At 50.6% G+C, this 26722-nt stretch overlaps 1 protein-coding gene across 1 annotated transcript in view; it reads right to left on the reverse strand.

Moving 5' to 3' along the window:
• LOC146802295 (E3 ubiquitin-protein ligase TRIM39-like) overlaps positions 1–26722 on the reverse strand; it is a 279501-nt gene that overhangs the window by 67720 nt on the left and 185059 nt on the right. Inside the window, exon 4 of the mRNA XM_085621863.1 lies at positions 8754–8776. Within this exon, the coding sequence (XP_085477989.1) occupies positions 8754–8776 (23 nt within the window). The remainder of the gene's footprint in view (positions 1–8753; positions 8777–26722) is intronic.

The following is a 26722-nucleotide window of genomic DNA, read 5'->3' on the forward strand; positions in this document are numbered from 1 at the left end:
CCCCGCCTCGCTCGTCGTCTTCACTTCTAGTCCAGCAGGCCCGACAGTCAATCAGGTAGCCTAATACTGCTCAACTCCAGGTGCCAACAGCCCCATTGGCTCTGTCCTAGGTGTTGAAGTGCCCACTGTGTGCTCTAATTCCTCCGTTCCTCCGGGACTCAATTGTAGGCAAGCAAGTCCCAACTCCTAAGGGACACCAGCGCTGAGGTCCCTCCAGTGTACCCAACAGCCCACCTGGTGGTTCCCTTGGCCAATTTCAGTAGGGACGTCTTCGCAAGCTCAGGCTGAGGGTTTCTGCGTTCTGATAGAGAATCAGGCATGATAGTCAATGCTTCTTTCTCTCAGGTACTCTCTGTCCATCCAGTTATGTCCTTATCCCCTGACTACACCATAAAGTTTGACCCTACAGAATACTGTCCTATTCTACTTCCAATGAGTCCCAGAACCAACCGACTGGGCTTACTGTAGCTCTGCAGTCTACCCCACTATCCTGAGTGGGGCAGCCGTCACCAGTACTCTCCCCCAAGTCCTGGCTGGCTGGGGCCTCCTATCTTACTGAAAGGGATGGAAGCCTAAAGTGAACACTGCAGGATCCGGCCGTCGCTCCCCCAACAGGCCCAGCTCAGTCCCAGGGTGCTGCATGTGTATTGGGCCCCGGGGCCTCTCTCCTAGCGTGCAGGCAGGCAGTCTCCCAGCCCCCAGTTCACGGTTTTGCTCCTTCACACCATCTCCAATTGACGGGGAGGCAGGGCCCTCCTAACCTCGGCACTCATCTCTCCTGCGTCACCACCAGCCCACGCACTGGACCTCAATGTTGGCCCGACCTCCATCGCCGTCTTGGCCCCCTCGCCTCAGGAGCATGTGGATTTGCTGCTCCGCCACAACACCTCTTGCTTCGTTGTCCCGGCTCGCATGTTGAGCCGATCCTCTGGTGCTCGATCCCCGGGGCAGTCTCCACAGGCCCCCCGCCGTCTGCAGAAAGCTCCGGAACCTCCACCAGTCCATCGCCTCCTTGGTGTGTGGGGAACCGCACCCCGGTACTCACCGGGGAGGAGAGGGAAAAATCCTCTTCTCTTGCTGTCAGCAGAGTGGACCGCTGCCCAACACAGTCCCCGCTACCAGCAAGACCCCACACGCTTCAGGTAGGCCTCAACAACATCGATAGACCAGCTTCCAGGGTGTCTCGCACGGGCTTCCGGCAATTTCTGTCTGCCAGCCCCAGCTCTGCCCACAACACTGGTAGAAGGGTTCGGCAGCTGCACTCTTCAAGATCTGTTGCAGCCACCTTGGCAGGCCGATGCACCAAGATATTTACTGGGCCAGAGCAGAGCTATCTGCTCACGCGTCCGCCATCTTCAACGTCTTAGCCACACCCCCTCATTTAGCTTTGTTAATAATGAGTTAGCAAAACTAGCTTGTAAACAAGCAGCAAATATGTGTAGATCACGTTATGATGAAGATTTGGAAACTTATTTACAGGTTTAAGGATTAAAATGAGGACCATGGATGGATCCTGCTGCTCCTTCAAGACCGCCACCTTCCCGGAGAGCTGGAAGCACGCCGAACTCAGCGCCCTCCTAAAGAAACCATCGGCAGACCCCACCGACCTCAAGAACTACCGCCCCATCTCGCTGCTCCCGTTTCCCGCCAAAGTCATCGAGAAGACCGTCAACAAACAGCTGGCCGCCTTCCTCGAGACGAACGGATCCCTCGACCACTCACAGTCCGGCTTCCGAGCCAATCACAGCACCGAGACCACCCTCATCGCAGCCACTGACGACATCCGAACCCTGCTCGACAACGGGGAAACAGCGGCCCTCATCCTCCTGGACCTCTCCGCAGCGTTCGATACTGTCTGCCACCGCACCCTAGTTCAACGCCTCAGCAACGTCGGAATCCAAGAGATGGCTCTGGAGTGGATCATCTCGTTCCTCGCCAGGAGAACCCAGAGAGTCCGCCTCCCCCCGTTCAGATCTGAGGCCACCGAAGTCATCTGCGGCGTACCACAAGGTTCATCACTCAGCCCCACCCTCTTCAACGTGTACATGAGCCCCCTCGCAGCCATCGCACGCCGACACAGCCTCAACATCATCTCCTACGCCGACGACACCCAGCTGATCCTCTCCCTCACCAACGACCCCGCCACCGCCAGAACTAACCTACACGAAGGGATGAAAGAAGTAGCCGAGTGGATAAAGAACAGCTGCCTGAAACTGAACACAGACAAGACGGAAGTCCTCATCCTTGGGTCAACACCATCTGCCTGGGACGACTCCTGGTGGCCCCCGGCCCTAGGCTGCGCACCCAAACCAACGGACCACGCACGCAACTTGGGCTTCATACTGGACTCCTCCCTGTCGATGACCAGACAAGTCAACGCCGTCTCATCTTCATGCTTCAACATCCTATGCATGCTCCGAAAGATCCTCAGATGGATCCCCACCGAAACCAGGAAGACGGTCACCCAGGCACTTGTCACCAGCCGACTAGACTACGGAAACACCCTCTACACCGGAACCACAGCCAAACTGCAGAAAAGACTCCAACGCATCCAGAACGCCTTCGCACGACTCATCCTGGACATCCCCCGCCACAGCCACATCTCCAGACACCTGAGAGACCTGCATTGGCTCCCTGTCAGCAAAAGAATCACGTTCCGCCTCCTCACCCAAGCACACAAAGCACTCCACGACCTGGGCCCCAGGTACCTCAACAACCGCATGACCTTCTACACTCCCACCCGCCAACTACGATCGACCAACCACGCCCTCGCCGCTGTCCCACGCATCCGAAGAACCACCATGGGAGGAAGATCTTTCTCCTACCTGGCAGCCAAGACCTGGAATTCCCTCCCCATCAACCTCTGCCTCACCCAAGACCACCTCTCCTTCAGGAGGCAACTGAAGACCTGGCTGTTCGAGCAGTAGCGGACCCCCCCCCCCCCCCCAGCGCCTTGAGACCCTCCGGGTGAGTAGCGCGCTATACAAATTTCTTGATTGATTGATTGATCGCTCAGGAATGGAGACACTCCTAAGGAAATTGAGATATGGAAGGCAGTCTCTGCAGGTGAGGAAAGCGAGGCTGAGACTGCTGGAGTCAGCCCCCCCCCCCATCCCACAGGAACGGAAACGTGTGTTTACAGACACTCTGGTCAAGGGTGTGACCATGATGCAGTAAGTAAGTGAGCAAATTAACTTTATTTGCATCAGTTAATCAAAACCCTTGCAATAAATATGTACAAAACATTTGAGTCAAAAGACATAGTTAAAAGATTGAACAAAATATTAAAAAATGTCAAGTATTTCTGTGTGCCGCCAGATGAGTAGTACTTGTAACCAATACATAGCAACTGAAAAATTGAAAGGGACGTAAAATAGGTGTACATATAGATACAGTGGCGGCCCGCCGCCTCTTCAGCTCTAACGATGCTCACACAGGCTCCCAGACTACCCTGCGCCAGAAGCGTTGGGATCGGGTGGAGCAGGCTGGTTTCATGCTCCAGCAGGGACTGAGAGGCTGTGCTCCTGAGTCCTGCTGATATGTTCAAGCAACAGCCTGCAGATATCCAAGTGCGCATATCAGTTTGGCCCTCCTAAGACGTCCAGACAAACCGACATGTGCACTTACAGTGCCCTGTGCCCACCACTCATCCTGCTGCAGATGGCCGCACACACAAGACTCAGCTGCGGCTCCGGACTAAGTTATAATATAATAAAGCAGTTTTATTAATTGCTATATTAAGATTTTATTTTAAATGAGTCTGCTGGTTCCAGCAGTGGAGCAATGCGCCTCCGCCATAACAGAGGAGCCGCCCCTGTATAAACATAGCAAAGCCCCACATAATTTGGTGAGCAGCTTAAGGAAAGCAGCTGTGCAAATTGGTAACGACACGAGCATAAATACACCAACTTCGTAAAACACTCTCATAAAGTTACTCCGTGCCAGAATGGCCTGGCAGTGATGCATGTCCTCCCTGACTAGCAACCTGACCCTTTAGACAAGAACATAGTTTTAAGTCTCTCATTGTCACAGGCGGATGGGCGACGATGGTAATCAGAAAGTACCAGGAAAAAACAGAAGCGCCAGAGAGGTGCATGTATAAGTATAGCAAGACCCCTCATAAATTGATGAACAGCTAAAAAAGAAAGGTGGCTTTGCAGATTAAAATGACATAAGCAGAAAATACCAGCTTCATACAGCACTCTTGTAGAATCACATGGAGCCAGGATAGCCAGAGGGTGTAAAGTGGGTCCTCTTTCTGGCTAGCAGCCTGGCCTCTAATACAGAGGTTAAGTATTGGTTCTCTGATTGCACTGAACCATGCTCCACACTTTTTCAAATTAAGTATTTCGCAAAACAACAGTTCAGTTTGAGGTTATCAGGTTGTAGGCAGGCTAGAACGGCCTGCCTGCATGTACAGATCCCATTATTTTTTAGTGTACTTTCGAGGATGTGGATCCGGTCAGTGGCTATTTCAGGACAGATGCATATAAGGTGAGTAAGATCTTTAGTGCTTGAGCCACAAAGGTGACCGCCTCTGTGACGAGTGTACCGCCATACTGATTTTTCAGTTAAAGTAGGGAGTAACCAAGGTGGCACTGTAGCAGCTTTAGTTTTAGATGTAGCGGATATGTACAAGCCAAATATGTTGTCTGCTTTTAACGGATATAACTGGTAATCACTATCCAGCGTGCGATCTTTTCGCAAGCTCATCTTTGTCCTTCGATATGGAGTGCTTAGCCATAGTGGTATTAACATTTTTTAGAAACATCATATGTAACTAGCAGCTTTCATAGGTCACAACTTGTACATTTGCTAGAGATTGATCGAAGTACTCTGAAACTACCACTGCTGCTGCTGTAGGTTGACCACAAGATGTTATTTAGGGCCAGATGTACGACCCTTTTTTGCGGTTGCAAACGAGAGATCGGCCCGTTTGCAACCGCAAAAAAGGGTCCATGCATGTACAAACGCTTTTTTGCGAGTCACTGATTCGCAAAATAGCATTTGTGACTCTCGTTATTAGGAAAGGGTGTCCCTTCCTAATAGCGAGTCTCAATGCCATGTACTATTGTTTTGCGACTGCATTTGCGGTCGCAAAACACTCGCAGTTTACCACCTATTTCAAGTAGGTGGTAAACCACTTGCAACCGTGAAGGGGTCCTTCCCCTTTGTGAGTGTGTGCGAAAATATTTTTTAAGAGCAGGAAGTGGTCCCAGGAACCACTGCCTGCCCTTAAAAAATTAAAATTAAAAGTTTCATTTTTCTTCTTTAAATGCATTCCTTTAAGGGGTGCATTTAAAAAAAAACTGCTTTATTTAAAAAGCAGTTACAGACATGGTGGTATGCTGACCCCAGCGGGCCACTATTCCTGGGAGTGCTAGCCATTCCCAATAGGCTCGCAAATTGCGAGTGCCTCATTAATATTAATGAGGCATGCAATTTGCAACCCCATTGGGAATAGCAAACAGTGTCTGAGACACTGTTGTACATTCACTTTTGGGAGTCGCAAATTGCGAGTCCCAATTCAATGAAATTTGTGACTCGCAAAAGTAAATGGTCGTACATCTGGCCCTTAAGAGTGTTAGCATCTGGATGTTTTAACTTAAAATAACACTTGACAGTTTCGCCCTGCCCATGATACAATAGTTGTGAAGATCTATATCTTATTTCAGAAATAAAACAAGATGCCTCCGAACCAGCCCCCATGTTTTCAATGATATACAACATGTGACTGATGACTCTGAGCCACTGATATTTAGTGTTTGAATCTGTATTGTTACCAAAAAATTATAAATAGACCTTAAAAAAGGAATGAAATGAGGCTCCAGAAGACACAGAAGGATGTCTCCAAGGAATTGAAGAAGGATTTGGTGTCTGGAATGAGTGGTCAATGACCTGGGCAGAGGTTTGAGGATTGGAATGAGGCTTCTAAAGACTAAAGAGGATGCTGCAGACTAGAGGGAGGTCGCTCCAGACTGGAGATTTCTTCGGATTAGGAGCAGATCAATCAGTTATTTATAAAGCGCTGCTCTACACCCCAGAGGGTATCCGGGCACTGAGGTTCTGCTGGCCTCAGTTAAAAAGCTAGGTCTCGAGTCCCCTTCTGCATTCCGCCAGGGAGGATGATGTTCATTGGTGGCGAGGTAGGAGAAGGAATATTCTCCGCTGTGGCTTCGGCGAATGCGGGGGGTGTGTGCGAGAGCTACGGAGGCAGGGCGCAGCTGTCTGGCAGGTTGGTGGAAGTTGGTGGTTGATGTATGCTGGTCCCTGATTGAGTAGGGCCTTGTAGGCGTGTGTCAGTATCTTAAACTGGCATCTCTTCTGGACAGGGATCCAACAGTGGTTGCTCACGTGGCAGTGATGCAGGTCTGCTTGGTGAGGTTGATGAGTCTGGTTGCTGCGTACTGTATGGTCTGGACTCTCCTGAGGAGAAGGGTGGTGATACCGGTGTAGAGCGCATTTCCGTAGTCTAGCCAGCTGGTGACAAAGGTCTGGGTGATGGTCTTTCTGGTGTTGACAAGGATCCATCTGAAGATTGTTCGGAGCTTGCGGAAGGTGTAGAAGTAGGAGGCAACTTCGTTGATTGGGCGCTTCATGGTGAGTTTTCTGATTAAGGATGATGCAGAGGTTGTGGGAATGGTCTGTTGATGTGGGTCCGAGCTCTGAGGGTCACCAGATGTTGTCCCACGGGTAGGTGTTTGTCCCGAAGATCTGCACTTCCGTCTTGTCTGTGTTGAGCTTCAGGCAGTTGGTCCTCATCCAGTCGGCGACACTGGTCATGCCGTTGCGGACGTAAGTTCTAGTGGTGGAGGGGTCTTCAGTGAGTGAGAGGATGAGTTAGGTGTCGTTTATGTAGAATATACTGTTGAGTCCGTAGGTTCTGATAGTGTGGCAAGGTGTGTCATGTAGGTGTTGAACAGGGTGGGGCTGAGGGACGATACTTGGAATACGCCGCAGATGATGCTCTTGGGTTCCGAGGTGAAGGGTGCATGGCAGAGCCTCTGAGTTCATCCCATAAGGAAGGATGCAATCCATTTGAGGGCATCCTGTAGGTGCCGATGCGGTTGAGTCTGTTGAGGGTGTGGTGGGCTACGCAGTTGAATGCAGCTGAGAGGTCGAAGAAGAAGAGGGCTGCCGTTTCGCCCTGGAGGATGGATCTGCTGTTCTCGGTGGCACATATCAGGGCTGTCTCGGTGCTGTGGTCGGCACGGAAGCCGGATTGGGAGGCGTCAAGCAGGTTGTGTTTTTTCTAGGTGTTTGGTGAGCTGGAGGCTGATAGCCTTCTTGAGGACTTTGGTGGGGAACAAAAGCAGCGTGATGGGGCGATAGTTCACTGGGGTTGGCGGAGGGTTTCTTCAGGAGGGGTCTGACCTCGGCGTCTTTCCATCTGTCGGGGAAGGCCGCCGTGGTGAAGGGCACGTTGAGGATGTTGGTGAGTTCTGTGCTGATTTCTTTGGTCTGGAGGACATGAAGGCTGTGCTGATCTGCGTGGTAAGAGGATTACATGTGGTAATTGAGCGGCTACGGTCTGTAGGTGGAAGAAGGTGGTTGAAGTCGAAGTCGGTGGGTTGGGTATCGAAGTTGTTGTAGATGGTGGCTATCTTGCTGTGGAAGTAGTTCGACAGGGTGTTGCAGAGTTCTTGGGAAGGGCGGACTATGCTCTCTGTAGCTGAGAACTCACTAACTATGTTGAAACGTTCTTTGGAGTGGTTGGTGCTTGTTTTGATGTGGTCTGTGAGGGCATCTCTTTTTGAATCCTTGATGCATTTGTGGTACGTGTTGAGGGATGATTTGAAGCCGATTCGGTCGGTGGCGTCTTTGGGTGTGCACCACTGTTTAGGTCTCGCCTGACCCAGCGCATGCGCTGGTCTGGCGAGACTTATTGAGAGGGCTCCAAAAAGTGCTACCAGGCCAGCCTAGAGCTACAGTGCATGTGCGCAGGCACGCGCGCCGCGCTTTACCGCGATTACTTTCACTTTCGTGGTCGCACGGCCACTTTGATCTTTGATCGTGATCGCAATCACTTTCACTTTCGCGGCCGCTTTGCATAGCCAATAGGTCTCGCTTTTGGGACCTTATAAGTATTTAGTTATGCAACTGTTGCATAGCTAAACACTTATAAGGTCCCAAAGGCGAGACCTATTAGCTATGCCAATGCTTGTTTTCTAGTTATTTGCAGTTGTGCTTGATGGTTAGGAGTTCTAGTGTGAACCAGTTGACTTGTCTGGATGATCTGAGGATTACAACGAGATTTAGGAAAATAGGATGAGACCTGTTTATGGCTTTAATGAAATTTCAATGATGTTTGGAAGCACTGAAGGGATGTTTTGAAGACTGGCATTGTAGTTGGGACATTTTGAAGGAGTTTTTGCATGACTCAAAATTGAGGAAAACCTGGGTGGACTTTTCCTAAATGTGCTTGCGTTTTCTGTGTGTTCAGGGTACTTTTCTTAGGACTTTGGGTAAGTTTCAAAGAAACAAATTTGTTTTTTGAGGACAGCAGTTCATCTCTGTAGCAATTATTTCAAGACTCAAAAGAGTTTTTCTGGCGACTCGGGGAGTAGTTAAGTTTCCAGGGGAATCAAAGGTATTTTCTGAGGACTTAAGGGTTTATTTGAGGAAGCAAAGTGATTTTATGAGGGCCTGGCCGTTTTCTAACACTTTGTGTGAGCTTGGTAGTTACATTTACACACTGCAGCAGTGACACCTGCTCCTTACACACTGAGAGGAGGATAACAAACAAACCTTACCTGCTTAGGGTGCTTCTCACATCCTGCAAAGCAGAGAGACAAACACAGTGAAATTGGTTTCCACAGAAGTTGTTAATGTTATGGCAGTCATTTTAGGAGTGAAACACTTATAACTATGGTTAGAAAACGGTGACTGAGGGTCACGAGGCATAGCACATTCTATGGCACTGTATGACTAAGCACAGAATGTGATATTCTGAATGAGGTCATATGACATAGCAGAAACTGATATTCAGAATGGTAATGACATGGCACAGTGCCATTCTGAAAGGAGGCACAAAACACAGCACATTCTGATATTCCGAATGGGGTCACTTGACACATTGTATGTAGTTCTCAAAGGGATGCATGGACATCATTTATGGATTACAAAGGGATTGCTTGCCCCTTGTGACCCCTGACACTGCTTGTGCGACCTCCAGCTTCAGAGGTAGTAAAATCAGTGCCAAAGAAGACAAATGCAGCTCGCCCTTACGTTTTCGGCCAATTGTTTATTACACAGAGAACTTCAGTGGCAGATGTAAGAAATTTTTTTTTTAAAATGTATGCAGTGTGCATGCTTGTGGCTGAGACTGTTTCTCTGCAAGAGAGCGTGTGTTTGTGAGTGTATGTCTGTATGCGTGAGCTTGAGTGTGTGTGAGTGAAAATGAGTGAGTCAGTAACAAGTAGTGAGTGAGAGCCAGTAAAGGTAGCGAGTGAGAATAAGTGAGATTGAGTGTCAGTGAGTTTGAGTGAGTCAGAATGAGTGACAATAAGAGTGTGTGCACATGACTGAGAAAGTTTGAGTTAGAGTGAATGTGCGTGAGACTGAGTGAGTGAGAATGGCTGAGTTAGTGCAAGTAAGTATGAGTAAGTATGTGTAGTGGGTTAGTTTTTCTCTTATTGCCATTGTGGTTGTGTTCTTTTCCTCGCGCTTGGAGAGTGCATGTTCGGGGGTTCGATCGGATTCTGATAGTTGCAGATCGAGCCTCTGAGGGTGTGCTGCGCCTTGCCGTGGCTGAAGCTGTACTACAATAAAATACTTACTTTTATAAGAAATGTGGCTCCTTCGTTGACTTCCCACAGCATGTTGGAGTCAGAGTGAGAGTGAGTTAGAGAGAATACATTAGTGCAAATGAGAATAAATCATGAAGTGTGAGTGATAATGAGTGTAAGTGACTGAATGTCAGTAAATGTGAGTGAGAATGTGATATTATGCTTGCTAGTCTGCCATTTGACCTTACACACAGAAGGTCATTCGTGGCTTGTAGAGGGGTCCATGGAAATATTCTACCACTGGCGCACTGGAAGCAAATGTTAGCATGACAGGCACCTGTGAAAAATACTGGTACAGGCACACTGGAGGCAATTCTTGGCATAATAGGAACCGATTGAATAATACAAGCCCACTTGAGGAAATTGTTGGGATGGGGGCACTCATGGCAAAATGCTGGCAGTAGCTCATTGGCGATGCTTCTTGGCATAAGAGAGGAAAACCAAGGCATATGAGGGTGCAACCATGACAACATTATAGCACTGATACACTAAATATAATTTGGCATAAGGGTAAACTAAGGTATGTGATGGCATTAATTGCAAAATTATGACACTGGAATACTGTTGGTACTATGTGGCATATAGGGCATGCATTGCATACGAGGGGTGCAAATGCTGGCCCTGGCAAAATGGAGGTGACTTTTGACCTAAGGGGCCTCCATAGCACATTCTGAAAACAATGGTGTGAACTCCTTACGAGGATCAGGTTTCATTGGCTTGTCACACCTTGAAAGTACTTGAATATAAATGAGTGCCCTTTCAGAATGGCTGGTTTTTAACAAATTTATGTGGAAATTGTGCTTTTTAATACACTAGTAGCTCCTCTTTCAGCCCTGCCAAGTACCATGCAGCACAAGTTAGACTAACGCATTTTAGTGTTGGTGTCCACATCGCTGCACCAATATGCATTAGTCAAACAATTATAGCGCTCCAGCGACCACGCTTTATGAGAGGTGGCCGAAACTCATTTAAAGCAGTGAGCGCGCTGTGCTGCCCAGCTCCATGCTCTGTTCTCATAACAGTAGCCGCCTGAATCTTAATACACTCTTTTTCACTAGATTGCAATTTATTCATGCCCCACGTAGCAGGCCGGGAAACGAATTATTTCCCATTTACGGAGCAGTTGAAGTTGAGCTGCTCCACCTAACTGAGTGAGCGTACCACGTGGTCTCTATCAGTGGAGGAGCGCGTGCTGAAAAGAAACAATCTGGACCAGCCAGCAGAGGCTGGCCCCTCACGTGGGGTTGGGGCAATGCATGTTGTTGTTTCCCAGTTTCCTGCAAGGTGCCGGCCCCACTGTATTCACGCAAGGTCTGATTGGCAGGGCTGAAAGAGGAGCTACTAGTGTATTAAAAAGCACAATTTCCACATAAATTTGTTAAAAACCAGCCATTCTGAAAGGGCACTCATTTATATTCAAGTACTTTCAAGGTGTGACAAGCCAATGAAACCTGATCCTCGTAAGGAGTTCACACCATTGTTTTCAGAATGTGCTATGGAGGCCCCTTAGGTCAAAAGTCACCTCCATTTTGCCAGGGCCAGCATTTGCACCCCTCGTATGCAATGCATGCCCTATATGCCACATAGTACCAACAGTATTCCAGTGTCATAATTTTGCAATTAATGCCATCACATACCTTAGTTTACCCTTATGCCAAATTATATTTAGTGTATCAGTGCTATAATGTTGTCATGGTTGCACCCTCATATGCCTTGGTTTTCCTCTCTTATGCCAAAAAGCATCGCCAATGAGCTACTGCCAGCATTTTGCCATGAGTGCCCCCATCCCAACAATTTCCTCAAGTGGGCTTGTATTATTCAATCGGTTCCTATTATGCCAAGAATTGCCTCCAGTGTGCCTGTACCAGTATGGGGACTTAGCTTTGTCCTCTACTGTAGGCCCCAGTAACCTGGGCAAGTACAGACAGACTCCTTTTATCAACCAAAGAATGGCTCAGGCCTACAGGGACACTGGGGCTAGTGTCACAATGGTGACACCTGCTTTTGTGGACCCTGGACAGATCATGCTAGGTGAGAATTACCTAGTGACCAACGCTAGCAATGCCACTACCTCCCATAGTGTGGCTATTGTTAACTTCTCCTGGGGAGGGGTAACTGGCCTCAAGAAAGTTGTTGTTAGTTCAGACCTTCCTGTAGAGTGTTTACTGGGCAATGATCTTGAAACTTCAGTTTGGTCTGAAGTGGAGTATAGGACCCATGCAGAAATGCTGGGGATAGATGCACATGTCCTTGCTGTGACCAGGTCACAGGCCAAAAAGTGCACCACTGAACAAGTGCTGGATCCTGAAACTATGGACCAGTCACAACCCAAGAGAAAGAGCAGTAGGGTTAAGGCTGTGCCTTCCCCCCTGCCTCAGGTGGTGGATCAGCCCTCCCAGGAGGATGATTCTGAGAGCCCTGAAGGAACTGTCCTAGAAGAACTTGAACCTGATCAGGTTGAGTTTCTTGGGACAGGGGGACCTTCAAGGGCAGATCTGAGGCAGGCTCAATTAGACTGCCCCTCTCTTGAACCCCTCAGACAGCTGGCTGCTGCTGAGGCTGCAGGGAATGCTCAAGGTACCCATAGAGTGTATTGGGATGAAGGGCTACTGTATTCAGAGGCTAGAGACCCCAAGCCTGGTGCATCCAGGAGGTTGGTCATACCACTGAAGTTCAGAGGCTTCCTTCTTACCTTGGCCCATGATATTCCCCTTGCAGGACATTTAGGCCAGAATAAGACCTGGGACAGGCTTGTCCCTCACTTTCACTGGCCCCACATGTCAGAAGATACTAAGGAGTTTTGTCGCTCCTGTGTCACCTGCCAAGCCAGTGGCAAATCAGGTGGCACCACAAAGGCCCCCCTCATACCACTACCTGTGGTGGGGGTCCCCTTTGAAAGAGTGGGCATAGATATTGTAGGACCAATGGACCCACAAACAGCATCTGGGCACAGATTCATACTGGTGATAGTGGACCATGCCACCAGGTACCCAGAAGCAATTCCCCTGAGGACCACAACAGCTCCTGTTGTGGCAAGGGCCCTGCTTGGAGTATTCTCCAGAGTGGGCTTTCCAAAGGAGGTCATTTCTGACAGAGGTGCCAACTTCATGTCAGGATACTTGACTGCAATGTGGAAGGAGTGTGGTGTGAACTACAAGTTCACCACACCCTATCACCCACAGTGCAATGGGCTTGTGGAGAGATTCAACAAGACCCTAAAGGGAATGATAAAAGGTTTACCAGACAAGCTTAGGCGAAGATGGGACATCCTTTTACCCTGCCTTCTGTTTGCTTACAGAGAGGTCCCACAAAAGGGGGTTGGCTACAGCCCTTTTGAGCTTTTGTTTGGGCATCCTGTAAGAGGACCCCTGTGTTTGGTAAGGGAAGGATGGGAGAGACCTCTCAAACAACCCAAACTGGACATAGTGGATTATGTACTTGGTCTCCGCTCCAGGATGGCAGAGTATATGAAGAAGGCTTCTAAAAACCTTGAGGCAAGCCAAGAACTCCAAAAAGCTTGGCATGACCAAAAGGCTGTACTGACTGTTTACCAGCCAGGACAGAAAGTGTGGGTGTTGGAGCCAGTGGCCCCAGCAGCACTCCAAGACAAATGGTCTGGACCCCACACTATTGTTGAGAAAAAGGGAGAAGTCACCTACTTGGTGGACCTTGGGACTCCCAGAAGCCCCCACAGGGTGCTTCATGTCAACAGATTGAAGGCATATGTTGACAGGGCAGACATGGGGCTACTCATGGCTACAGATGAGGGGCAGGAGGAAGAGAGTGACCCTCTCCCAGACCTGTTGACTCAGAACCCTGATGATGGCTCAGTTGATGGTGTGGTCTTTTCTGACAGCCTCACTGCCCATCAGCAACAGGACTGCAGGCAAGTTCTGCAGTCCTACAGACATATGTTCTCTCTGACCCCAAGTCAGACAAACTGGTGCACCCATGAGGTGGACACTGGTGACAGTCTGCCTGTGAAGAGTAAAATCTACAGGCAACCTGACCATGTCAGGGACTGCATAAAAGTTGAGGTACAAAAGATGTTGGAGCTGGGAGTCATTGAACCTTCAGAGAGCCCTTGGGCTAGTCCTGTAGTCCTTGTGCCAAAACCTCACACCCAAGATGGTAAGAGAGAGATGAGGTTTTGCGTGGATTACAGAGGTCTCAATGCTGTCACTAGGACAGATGCCCACCCAATACCTAGGGCAGATAAGCTCATTGACAGACTGGCAGCTGCTAAGTTTTTGAGCACATTTGACCTGACAGCAGGCTACTGGCAAATCAGACTAGCTGAGAGTGCAAAGGCCAAAACTGCTTTCTCGACCCCAGGAGGACATTATCAATTTGTGGTAATGCTCTTTGGTTTGAAGAATGCACCTGCCACTTTCCAAAGGTTGGTGAATCAAGTCCTTACTGGGTTGGATGATTATTGTGCAGCTTATCTTGATGATATTGCTGTCTTTAGCTCCACCTGGGAGGATCACCTGGTCCACCTGAGGAATGTTTTAGAGGCCCTGCAAAAGGCAGGCCTCACTATCAAGGCCACTAAGTGCCAGATAGGGCAGAGCAAGGTTGTATACCTGGACCACCTAGTTGGTGGGGGTCAGGTTCAACCACTGGAGAGCAAGATCCAGACCATAAAGGACTGGACTCCTCCAACTACCCAGACTCAGGTCAGAGCTTTCTTGGGCCTGACTGGGTACTACAGAAAGTTTGTTAAGAACTATGGGTCCATTGTGACACCACTTAATGACTTGACCTCCAAGAAGATGCCAAAGAAAGTTCAGTGGACAGTAAGCTGTCAAAAAGCATTTGATGACCTGAAGCAGGCCATCTGCAGTGCACCTATTCTGAAAAGTCCAGACTACTCCAAAGAGTTCATTGTCCAGACAGATGCTTCTGAGTTAGGTGTGGGAGCTGTTCTTTCACAACTGAATGTAGATGGTCAAGACCAGCCCATTGCTTTTATAAGTAGAAGGCTGACCCCTAGAGAGAAACGTTGGTCAGCTATTGAGAGGGAGGCCTTTGCTGTGGTTTGGGCCCTGAAGAAGCTGAGGCCATACTTGTTTGGCACTCACTTCAAGATTCAGACAGACCATAAGCCCCTCTTGTGGCTAAATCAGATGAAGGGTGAAAATCCCAAACTTCTTAGGTGGTCCATTTCCCTACAGGGGATGGACTTCACAGTGGAACATAGACCTGGGACTGACCATGCCAATGCAGATGGACTCTCCAGATATTTCCACTTAGAACATGAAGACTCAACTGGTCAAGGTTAGTTTAATGTCCCTAAGTTTGGGGGGGGGTTGTGTAGGAGAGTAGGGTCTGCTTTCTATGTTCACCCCCACTTTTTGCTTTTGCTTTACTGGTTTTCGACTTAGATGTGGCTGTGGGCCTGCTAATCAGACCCACAGCCCTGCTGTTCTCTCTCTAAATTGATACTATGTACTTTAGGTGCATAACCCATTTGGATAGGATCACCTTATTGGCCCCTGTACAGTGTACCCTAGGTACCCAGGGCATAGGTGTATCCTAGGCCTACCAGGGGCTGCAGCATGTATTATGCCACCCCTGGCCTGGCCTTCCATTTTGACACAACTGGCTGATCACTCAGCTGGGGCAAGGTCGTGTAATCACCCCTTGCTTAGGTGTAGTATTCCTATACCTAACTTACATATAGACACATGTGTACCTATCAGCCACTCCTATGGCAGGCCTTAACAATCCTGGAGGCAGAGTGCTTGGTAACATGTGAGATGGTGCTCTAGCATGAGCTGAGCCTGTCTGCAGCTTTCGGAACCATGTCCTTATAGCTGTTCTATGATATAGCCTACCATATACTCTTAAAGTGCCTTATAATCTTAAACGGTTATGGTAACTATGGTTTGGCTTTATCGAAACATGTCGTGTAAGGTGTCTAACACTGTGGAATAATACCCCCATGCCATTTCTGGACATGAGCATATTATTCCCCCCTTCTAGAGGGAAAGACATGTTAAAATCATACTTCACTGTTAGCCTCTGACCGAGGCCTCAGCATCACAAAATGGATGCTGCTGCCACGACACAAGTCTGACCTCCTGCTGCTGGGAGTGATCCCAGCCAGGGAGGCCTGGACAATGGGTTTCCTGCTTGGGGAGGTGCTAGCACCTCCCCAGACAGCCTTTAGTGTATTGGGGCAGGGTGGGCTGAAAGGAATGAGACATGCCTGGGGCACACAAGGTGCTCCTTGCATAGTCCAGTTCAAACCGGCGCTGGGGCACTCCAGCCCCAGCTCTGGCGCGAAACTGGACAAAGGGAAGTGGGTGTAACCACCCCCTCCCAGGTCCCACCCATAAGGCGTGACCTAGCAGGTAGCCCCAGCCCCCCAGATTAGTATAAGAGTGGGAGTTGGGCCTCAAGACTTTAGATTATCCTGAACCTGCAACTTGAACAGAAACTCTGGACCTTCGACATTCGACGAAAGAAGAAGACTGAAGAATCTCCCTTGTGGCCAAGGAGTGGCTACCCTGTGCAAACAGGCACCATCAAGAGACTACCCTTTGCTCTGCGAACGTTCTACGAGGAACCGACTGCAGAGCCTGACCAGAGCCTTGACTCCCAGACTTCTCCGACCCTGATCCACATCTACAGCAGAGCTGAGATCCGTGGAGGCGACGAGCGACGTGGGACCGGCTACCTGGGAAAAGTGGCTAGTAACTTAAAGCGCAGCTTCTGAGGTACCCTTGAAGTTGTGCACCGGGGATTGAGAAGCCCCAACCCCAAGCACCATCTGCACCGAAGATCAGCCCCCCACACTCCACGAGTCCTGCGTGGGGCCCTTCTGCATTTTCCTGCTTGCCGCGTCTGTCCGGTTGCTTGCCCGCTGGCTAGTGGCCTCTGTGACGACGCATCCTGAAATCTTCTGCGCTGGTTTGGCTCCTCCAGACTGGCTCCCGCTTCTCTGCAAAGAAGAAGCACCCCAGACCTTCCTGGTCTGCACCAGAAGCAAGTCCTCCGTTCTGCGTGGGTTCCGCTTGCCAAGGCTTGGTGAGTCCTAGTCCAACTTCGACGCCGCCGACAGCAAGAGCCTTCGTGGGACAGCTCGCCTCCTGGTCCTGGTCGTCCTCGACGCTTCCTGGTCCTCCTGGCTGCAGCGACAAGCTTCACCTTCACCTGCAAATCTTCACGACATCGCCTGGTTCCTTCCTGGTTCCACGTGGTCACTGGCTAGTGACCTTGACTCTGTCCCCTCTGCTTGCAGGTCTCCTCTCTTCTTGATCCCAGCCTTGGGATCCACCGGACACTCTTCACTGACTGCCTGTCAGCATCTTTCTTCAGGCATCCATAGGAGTCAACGACGAAACACGACGCAACTTCAACCCTATGCACCCGCAGCCTGTGGGCTAGGTAACTTGGGTACTCCGGTGCTCATCAGGATAGTGACTATCCTAGTGTCTAGTTTTCAAGTCTTGACTTCCTAGCTACTCCGGAAGTGTCCTAAATCTATCTATTTCCAAACTGTACTATTGCTAGTGACTTTTACGCATTACGCGTGAGTGTTTCCACTCTGCACACGAATCCCGTGGGCCTCCCACTTCCTAACCTTTGGTAGTATAGTGTAGCCCCAGCGATTCCCTAGGCCTAGGCCTATTCTACTTCCGTGACAGTGGTCCTTATACCACTTACTTAGTATATGGTTTGCGTGGCCCCTAGGGCCTAACTGTATTACTTACCTGTGTGACTTAATGTATGCATAAATAAGACTGTGTTGTACTTACCTCTAATCTCATAAAGAGTGCTGAGGGTTTGACTAGAATAAATACACTTTATTTTATATATATATCTGTTGTGGTGTCCTTTCATTTGGTATTCAAGGGATTATATATGGTATCACAGCTGGCTTCACATGCCATTCAGAGTTTAGCCTAAGACTGCTCTTGTCCATGCTACCACTAGGATAGCTGGTCTATAAGGTTGACTTTACAACCAATCACCATAAGGGTATTTGGACTGATATAAGGTGTACACTAGAACTAGTGACATCATACATCAGGCCAACTTCTCACACTATACCCCCATCATACCAGCTCTTAACCAGTTTGTCCATTGCAATACGCACTGGCTTGTTTCCCCATAGTGAACTAGATACTCAGTCGCTATCATTTTAAAATAACTCGCCGGTACCGGAAATGGAGTGTTTTCTAAGGCGTAGAGAAACCGTGGGAGCGCCATCATTTTAAAGAGCGCTGCCTTCCCAAGCAACGTCAATGGCAATGTATGCCAGTGCGTTGTGTCCCGTTTTAGTCGGTCTAGGGGGGGCATTAGATTTTTTTTTAAAGAATTCTTCAGACCTAGGCGTCACATAGATACCCAAATACTTGAAGCCCTCTGTTGTGACTAGGAGATCGCACTCTTTAGGAAGATGTGGTGTCGGACCAGACAGCACAAACAAAACCGATTTAAACCAATTAATAGTGTAGCCAGACACTCTCCCATAATTTTCACAGACGTTCAGTAGCACCAGAATGGAACACCTAGGGTAGGCCAGGTATAGCAAAACGTAATCTGCATACAAGGAGATACGGTCCTCCCATCCCACCGCCCATTTGAGTCCCCTGATGGTCGGTTCCCACCTGATCAATGCTGCCAGCGGCTCCAACACAAGGGCAAACAACAAGGGGGACAAGGGGCATCCCTGGCGAGTACCGCGTCCCAGCTGGAAGTCCTCTGACATGTGACCATTGGCGGTGACATGTGCCAATGGTTTCGAGTATAACAGGTGTACCCATGCACAGAATTTAGGGCCAAAGCCTAGACGCCGAAGGACCGCAAATAGGAAGGGCCATTCCACCATATCAAACGCCATACGGGCATCCAACGATAGAATAACAGCTGGTTCTTGGATATAGGGTATACGGGCTATCACCCCATGAAGGCGCCTCAGGTTAAGAGTCGTGTTGCGACCTGGCATAAATCCCGATTGATCTGGGTGTATTAGGACCGTCATGTGAGGGGTTAATCGAGTCACCAATAGTTTGGCGAGTATTTTAGCTTCCGCATTAATCAATGAGATTGGGCGATATGAGGTGTAGTCCTCAGGAGGTTTCCCAGGTTTAGGAATAACCACTATGGTGGCCGTTCTTTGGTCCCGCGGGAGCTCTCCCGCATCTAGACTTTCAATATACATTTTTAACAGGTGGGGGGGAGAGCGTTCCCGCCATCCTTTTATAATGCTCGATTGGTATGCCGTTAGGCCCTATCGCCTTCCCCGTCTGCAGAGACTCAATTGCTAATTGTAGTTCTTCTGTCATGAGGTCAGCTTCGAGCGTGCTGGTCGCCTCTGGTGTTAATGTGGGCATTTTGATGCCTTTGAGATAGGCTTGTGCCTCCTTAACCGTGTTGGTCGACGAAGATGTGTAGACCTGGGCAAAGTAACTGGCCAGTCCGTTTACAATTTCTTGAGTGTCCGAGACCATTACCCTCTCTCTAGTTTTTATCCGTGCTATCCAGTTCCTTGCTCGTTCTTTTTTGTCGAGCCAGGCCAAGAGCTTACCTGCCTTATCCCCAATTTTCATATTTTTTATGTTGTGTATTCTTTAATTTGGACTTTGCCTTCTCTTTTAAATATTCCCTGTATTCTTGCTGCTTAATACGCAGGGACTGGGACGTTTCCAGTGTCGGGTGCTGTGTATGACAGTCCTCAGCCTGATGCAAACTCGATTCTATGTCACATAACTCTGTGTTTATAACCTATTATGGATGTAGTGGCTTGCCCACGAATAACAGTCTTATATGCCTCCCAGAGGGTGACTGAAGATGGGACTGACGTTATATTTTCTTTAAAATAGTGCTGTGTTGTAGTGCTGAGGTCTTTAAGGATTTTGGGATTATTCAAATATCCTGGGTGTATGGGGTAAATGCGTCGTCTGACCCTGCGATGGCACGTGTATGTTAGTAACACTGGGGAGTGATCTGATATCCCTCTGGGTCTGATCTCTATGTCCGCTACATTCTGTAAGCTGTCCGCTGACGTCAAGAAGTAATCTATCCTTGATAGGCTATTGTGTGCTCCCGATTGATAAGTGAACTGTCGTGTCGTGGGGTGACGGCATCTCCAGGCATCCAGGAGACCAAGGGCTTCTATAAAACTCTCTATGCAAGACAACGCGCCAGTGGGAGGTTTGGGAGGATGTCGGTCAAGAGTCCCATTGATTGCGGCATTTAGGTCTCCCCCAATTATCAGTTCTCCCTCTGGGAGAGCGAGCAGAAACTTACTGAGCGCTGGGAGGGCCACTGCATGGCGTGCCGGAGGTATATATACTGACACCACATTAAAGGATCTCCCCTCCCACTGACATGCTATTGCCACAAAGCGGCCCAGGTCATCTGTCCATTTTTGGTTAATGATCAGCGGTAACTGCTTTCTTACCAGAATACCCACTCCCCGTGATCCGGAAAAAAACTCAGAGTGCACAATCATTTTAAAACCAAACCGGTCCAGCGCTCTACAGGTCGTTCCGGTTAAGTGTGTTTCCTGTAAGAGGGCTATCGCTGGTGCACACCGCTTCAAATACTGTAAAACTAGACCTCTTTTAATCTTGTCTCCTAGCCCCCGAACATTCCATGTAACCAATGATAAAGGAGCAATTGTGCATACAGGGGACGTGATTGACTCAGCCCTTGAGTGATCCTGAACCATTATTCTGTAGTAGGGGATCTCTGTGTATAGTCATAATCTAGTGAATAGTCCCGCCCATGTGCGGGGACCCCGGAGCAATACAAAATAATCTCTTAAGGTGTCAAAACATGCAGACCTGCATCCACCTTTAAGAGAGAATTTAATTTAAAGACAGATAATGCAGCCTATACCTATAGGCTACACTGTCCAGTACTTCAACTAGAATTCCACCAACATCCACAAACAGCACTGCCTGTCCATCTTTTCTCCACAAGGGAAAAAACACCCTGCCTCTATCAACAAAAGTCTCTGGAATGATAGAGAGGAAGGAATGGACAGACAAGCCCCATAGGCTGCCATTATGTGGCTCAGAACAGGATACTGTGCCTTTAAGAAAACTTTCCAGAACTTTCCCAGTATCCCAGAATGCACAGCAGGTCCCTTTTACTTTCAGTTCTTTTTTCCGGCTCCTGCTAGCAGGACCCTGGAGCATTGAGCTCTCCCTTTTCAAGGGTTTATTTGTTCACTTTTCAGTGATTTAGTGTTAGATTAAAGTCCTTTCCTTCTGGAGTTGTCAGCATGCCTGGCTTGTTCGACAAGTGTCCTGATTGTGAAAGGAAGAAGGCTAAGTCAGACCCACACAGGGTGTGCATCGTCTGCCTTCCCCAGTCCCAAGTGCCGGAGGAGTGTGAGATTTGCCGCTCTTTTTCAGCCAGGACCCTGAGAGAGAGGATGAAAATCAGGCTCCAGGTCCTGGAGGACAGAAGACTGAAGGCACGAGGTGGGTCTGGAGGGGCTGATTCTGCCCATGCTGAGGCCTCTGGGGGGCTCCCCAGGGGCAGGAAGACCAGCAAGCGTCCCCACTCCCCGTCGAGGGCGTCGACGGCGGCGTCGAGGGGGATGACTACAGTCTGTTCGCCATCTCCCCAGGGCTCTGGGGAGAAGCGGCGTCGACGGTCGACGTCGAGGGAGCTGAACAGGCCGCCGTCGACGACATCGGCATCGTCTGCGACGACGCCGTCGGCGTCGCCGTCAAGCCATCGGCGTCAAGATCGGACTCGGCGTCGGCGCTCGCCGTCAAGGGGAGGTCGCCGATCGCCGTCGGCGAAGAGAAGAAGGTCGCCGTCGAGGGGCTCCTCGACGTCGCGAGCCAGCCGACACCCGGCGTCGAGGCGGCGGTCGCCGTCGACGTCGAGGAGATCGACGTCACGAAGGACGACGTCACGGAGATCGACGTCACGGAGGAGATCGACGTCACAAAGATCGACGTCGCGACGGTCGACGTCGCGAACATCGACGTCGCGGAGATCGACGACGAGGAGATCGCCGTCAAGGAGATCGCCGTCGAGGAGATCGACGTCGAGGAGGCCGCCATCGAGGAGATCGACGTCGAGGAGATCGACGTCGAGACGGCGCAGGGGGAGCCCTGACGCCAGGAGAGAGAGGGGAACGGAGTCACCGGGATCGGTGTACTCAGAGGTGTATACACCTCCACCTCCTACGCCTCCTCCACCGCCTCAACCACCGACTCCTCCTCCTCCATCGCCTCCACCACCACCACCACCACCACCGCCTCCACCACCGCCACCTGCGTCACCGCCTCCACCACCCCAACCGCCGCCGAGACCACCTCGCTCCCCGTTGGGGCCACCTGCGGTTCCGCCACGGTCGGTCTCCCTGCCCAGGTATCCGACTCCACCGCAGGGGACGCCAAGGCCGCGACACTCACGGTCGCCGGGCCCGGCTAGACCGGCGGACAGGCCAAAGCCGAGGAGGTCGCGCTCCCGTTCCTTCAGGAGGAGAAGGTCGTGGAGTCGTGGACGGTCGTCGTCGTCAACATCGGGACGACGCCATAGGAGGCACAGGTCCAGGTCGCGCACACGGTCCTCGGCCAGGGATCTCTCACCGACGCTGTCGGACTCACCGGGGACTAGGGTGTCTCCGGTGGATGATCTGGTCTCCTTCCAGGAGGTGCTGCTGAGGGGGGCAGCCAAGTTGGGGATCACGGTGACGGTGCCGACACCCACGACGTCCGTGATATTCGAGACTCTACACAAAAAACACCTGTCTCACCCCCTGCTGCCTCTAGTGCCGGGACTGGTGGAACCCGCGTTGGAGTTGTTCCTCACCCCCGCGGTGACGAAAGCCGCTCCCTCACGGCTCATGAAAAAGTATCGGGCCCCAGACTCGGACCCTGCTTTTTTACGGATGGACCCGAAGCCGGATTCTGTCATCGTGACGGCTGCGAGGAAACAGCATGCGACTGCACCCTCATCGACGGTTCCCCCCGACAAGGAAAGCCGCTGGCTGGACTCGGCGGGCAGGAAGGTGTGTGGGACCGCGTCTACCACCATGAAGGCGGCAAGTGCGGGGGCGCTGTTGGGACGTTACGACCGGGCCCTGTGGGAGTCCCTCCAACAGTATGCGGACCTGCTGCCTCGGGACAGGAAGGAGGACTTCCTGGAAACGGTACGAGAGGGTATGCTGGTTTCGAACCAGGTCATCAGTGCGGCAGCGGATGTCTCCTTGTTGGCGGCGCACGCCTACTGTCATGGCGTCCACCAAAGGCGTCACTCTTGGCTGCGCCTGACGTCGCTCAAGCCAGAGGCTCAGCACAGAGTAGCCAATCTGCCCTTCTCGGGGGAAACCCTGTTTGGAAAACATGCGGATGATGAGATGGCCCGCATGAAGGCGGAGGCGGAGACCCTGATGGCTGTCGGGTTGGAGAAGGCCGAGAAGAAGAAGCGCCCGTTCCAGAGGCGGTTCGGATCTACGAGCAGAGGGCGTGGGCAGGGTTCGGGACAGCAGCAGCACCAACAGCAGCAGTTCCGGAAGCCCTTACAGAAACGCCAGAGGGGTAGAGGAGGCCAGCAGGCTACTACCACTACCAAGGGCCCGTCCGGGTCTCGGCCCTGAGCGCCTACTTCCCCTTCAACCGTTACCCACTCCAGTGGGGGGAAGCATTCAATTTTTTCCGGCAGAGTGGAGAAAAATTACTCAGGACAAGTGGGTGCTGAATATTGTTTGCAATGGATACAGTCTTCGGTTTATCAGCCCGCCTCCAGCGATTCCGCCGGTAAGCTCTCGGTTTCAGCTGCGAGAGCTCCAGGCGGAGGCAGACATCTTGTTGAGAAAAAAGGCGGTAGAAGAGGTACCTCTGTCTCAAAGGGGAAGAGGTCTGTACTCTCGGTTCTTCCTCGTCCGCAAGAAGGACAAGAACGAGTTCAGGCCCATTCTGGATTTGCGACAGGCAAACAAATGGATTCGCAGAGAGAAGTTTCGCATGCTATCGTTGCATCAGATTTACCTTCAGCTGCAACGGGGAGACTGGCTCTGTGCCATAGATCTACAGGATGCGTACTTCCATGTGCCCATTGCACGGAAGCACAGGAAGTTCCTGCGATTCCAAGTCGGCGCCAATCACTATCAATACACAGTACTGCTGTTCGGACTGAAGTCCGCGCCCAGGACCTTCTCGAAGTGCATGGCTGTGGTGGCGGCACACCTGTGGAGGAACAAGGTGTTTGTCTACCCGTACCTGGACGATTGGTTGATCAAGGCCTCATCCTTCTCGGAAGCAGAGGAACACTTCCGGTGGACGTGCATTCTTTTGCGCAAAGTGGGGTTACACGTCAACATGTCCAAATCGATCCCGACTCCGGTCCAGTGCATTCAGTACCTGGGAGCCTCCATCGATACGCGGTCAGCAAGCATGTCTCCTTCAGAGGAGAGACGGTTATCATTCCTTCGGAAGGCCCAGGAACTCAGGATTGCTCCATCGGCGACAGTGAGGAAGGTGTCTTCACTGCTGGGATCGATGGCCTCCTGTATCTTCCTCACGCCTCATGCACGGCTGCACATGAGACCTCTGCAGGAGTGCTTGGAGGATCAGTGGGATCAGAAGACTGGTTCTTGGGACGACAAGATACAGCTGTCTCTACATGCTCTTCAGTCTCTGAAGTGGTGGTGCTCGGCGGAGAACCTCCTCAAGGGGGTTCCCTTCCACAAGGACATTCCCACGAACAGTGTCGTGACGGATGCGTCTCTCCAAGGCTGGGGAGCGCATTCCGGGGAGTTGCAGATTCAGGGAAAGTGGTCCCCGTTGGAATCGACATACCACATCAATTTCCTGGAACTCAGAGCTGTCTTCCTGGCGCTGAAGGCCTTTTCTTCCGTCCTTCCAGACCAACTCACTGCTGATACAGACGGACAATACAACCACTATGTATTACCTCAACAAGCAGAGGGGGTCGAGATCGCGCACTCTGTCGCAGGAGGCGCAGGCGATCTGGCACTGGCTTCTGGCCCGAGGACTGACGATTACGGCCACGCATCTGCCAGGGGTGCAGAATGCTCAGGCGGCCGCACTGAGCAGGCTAATTCAGGAAAACCACGAATGGGTCATAAACGACGAAGTACTAGGAGAAGTCTTCGCAAGGTGGGGGACTTCAGACGTAGATCTGTTCGCCACTGCCGAAAACAGCAAATGCCGAGACTTCGCATCCAGGTACTACCAGCGGGGGACGCTGGGGAATGCGCTATGGATCGACTGGTCGAACAGCTTTCTGTACGCTTTTCCACCCATTCCCCTGATTCCGGCAGTGCTCATCAAGCTGTCCCAGTCCAGGGCTCGGATGATCCTGATCGCCCCGGAATGGCCCAGACAGTGGTGGTTCACGGACCTTCTCCACCGGTCTCTCCTTCCTCACATACGGTTGCCGTGCAGGCCGGACCTTCTCACGAAGTTCGGGGGGCGGATGGTGCACCCCAACCTCTCGTCTTTGAGTTTGGCGGCATGGCTCCTGAAATAGTGCAATTTGGCCATCTGAATCTACCAGAAGATTGTATGGACATACTGAAGGAGTCTAAACGGCCTTCCACTAGGACGTCCTATGCCTATAAGTGGAAGAGGTTCTGTATCTGGTGTAAGTCCAAGAACTTTGATCCTACGACATGTAAGGAAGATGTCATCCTTCCATATCTTTTACATTTGGCGCAGTCCGGCCTTAATTTCCATTCCATTAGGGTTCATCTGGCTGCTTTGACTGCTTACAGGAAATGCCCTTCACAGACTTCCTTCTTTCAGATCCCTGTGGTCAAGGATTTTTTGGAAGGCTTGAAGAAAGTGTTTCCTCCTGTCAGACTTCCCTCGCCTTCCTGGGACTTGAATGTGGTGCTGTCCAGACTGATGAAGGAGCCTTTTGAACCCATTCACAAGGCTTCATTGCAGCACCTATCCTGGAAGGCGGCGTTCCTAGTGGCCATTACATCGGCCCGCAGGGTGAGTGAACTTCAGGCATTATGTTGTCAAGAATCTTATACTGTATTTCACGCTGCTAAGGTTGTGATGCGTACTCACCCTAAATTTCTTCCTAAGGTTATCTCTGATTTTCATGTCAACCAGACCATAACTTTACCTACGTTCTTTCAGAATCCCTCTTCGCCAGCGGAAAGGTCTCTCCATTCCCTGGATGTTCGGAGGGTGCTGAAGTTTTATCTTGATAAGACCAAGGATATTCGTAGGTCAGACCAATTGTTTATTAATTATGGATCAGTCAGGACCGGTCTCGCGACCTCTAAGCAGTCCATCTCTCGGTGGATTGTGTCCTGCATACAATTGTGTTATCAAAAGGCTAATAAGACCTTAGGGGGTAAACCTAAGGCTCATTCCGCCAGGGGCAAAGCTGCCACGACGGCTTTGCTGCATAATGTTCCGATTGCGGAAATCTGCAAGGAGGCCACCTGGAAGTCGGTCCATACCTTTGCTGCGCATTACTGTCTGGACACGGATGCCAGGGCAGATGCTCAGGTTGGGCAGGCTTCGCTGCGAAATCTGTTCGCACAGTAGTGGTATTGTCTTGTGTATTCTCCACCGCCGTTGTTGTGTGGGGATGGGCTTGCCATTCTATTCACTAGATTATGACTATACACAGAGATCCCCTACTACAGAAGGAGTCGTTTCTTTTCTGTAACTCCAGTTCTGTAGTAGGGGTATCTCAGTGATAGTCATAAGCGCCCGCCCTCCTCCCCGGTGGAGAGATGAATGTTAATATACGGAATGCTACAGGTCTGGCGTGCTACGCCTTCAAAAAGAACTGAAAGTAAAAGGGACCTGCTGTGCATTCTGGGATACTGGGAAAGTTCTGGAAAGTTTTCTTAAAGGCACAGTATCCTGTTCTGAGCCACATAATGGCAGCCTATGGGGCTTGTCTGTCCATTCCTTCCTCTCTATCATTCCAGAGGCTTTTGCTGATAGAGGCAGGGTGTT

The sequence above is a fragment of the Triturus cristatus genome, chromosome 8 (assembly GCF_964204655.1).
Source record: "Triturus cristatus chromosome 8, aTriCri1.1, whole genome shotgun sequence".
Classification (NCBI taxonomy): domain Eukaryota; kingdom Metazoa; phylum Chordata; class Amphibia; order Caudata; family Salamandridae; genus Triturus; species Triturus cristatus.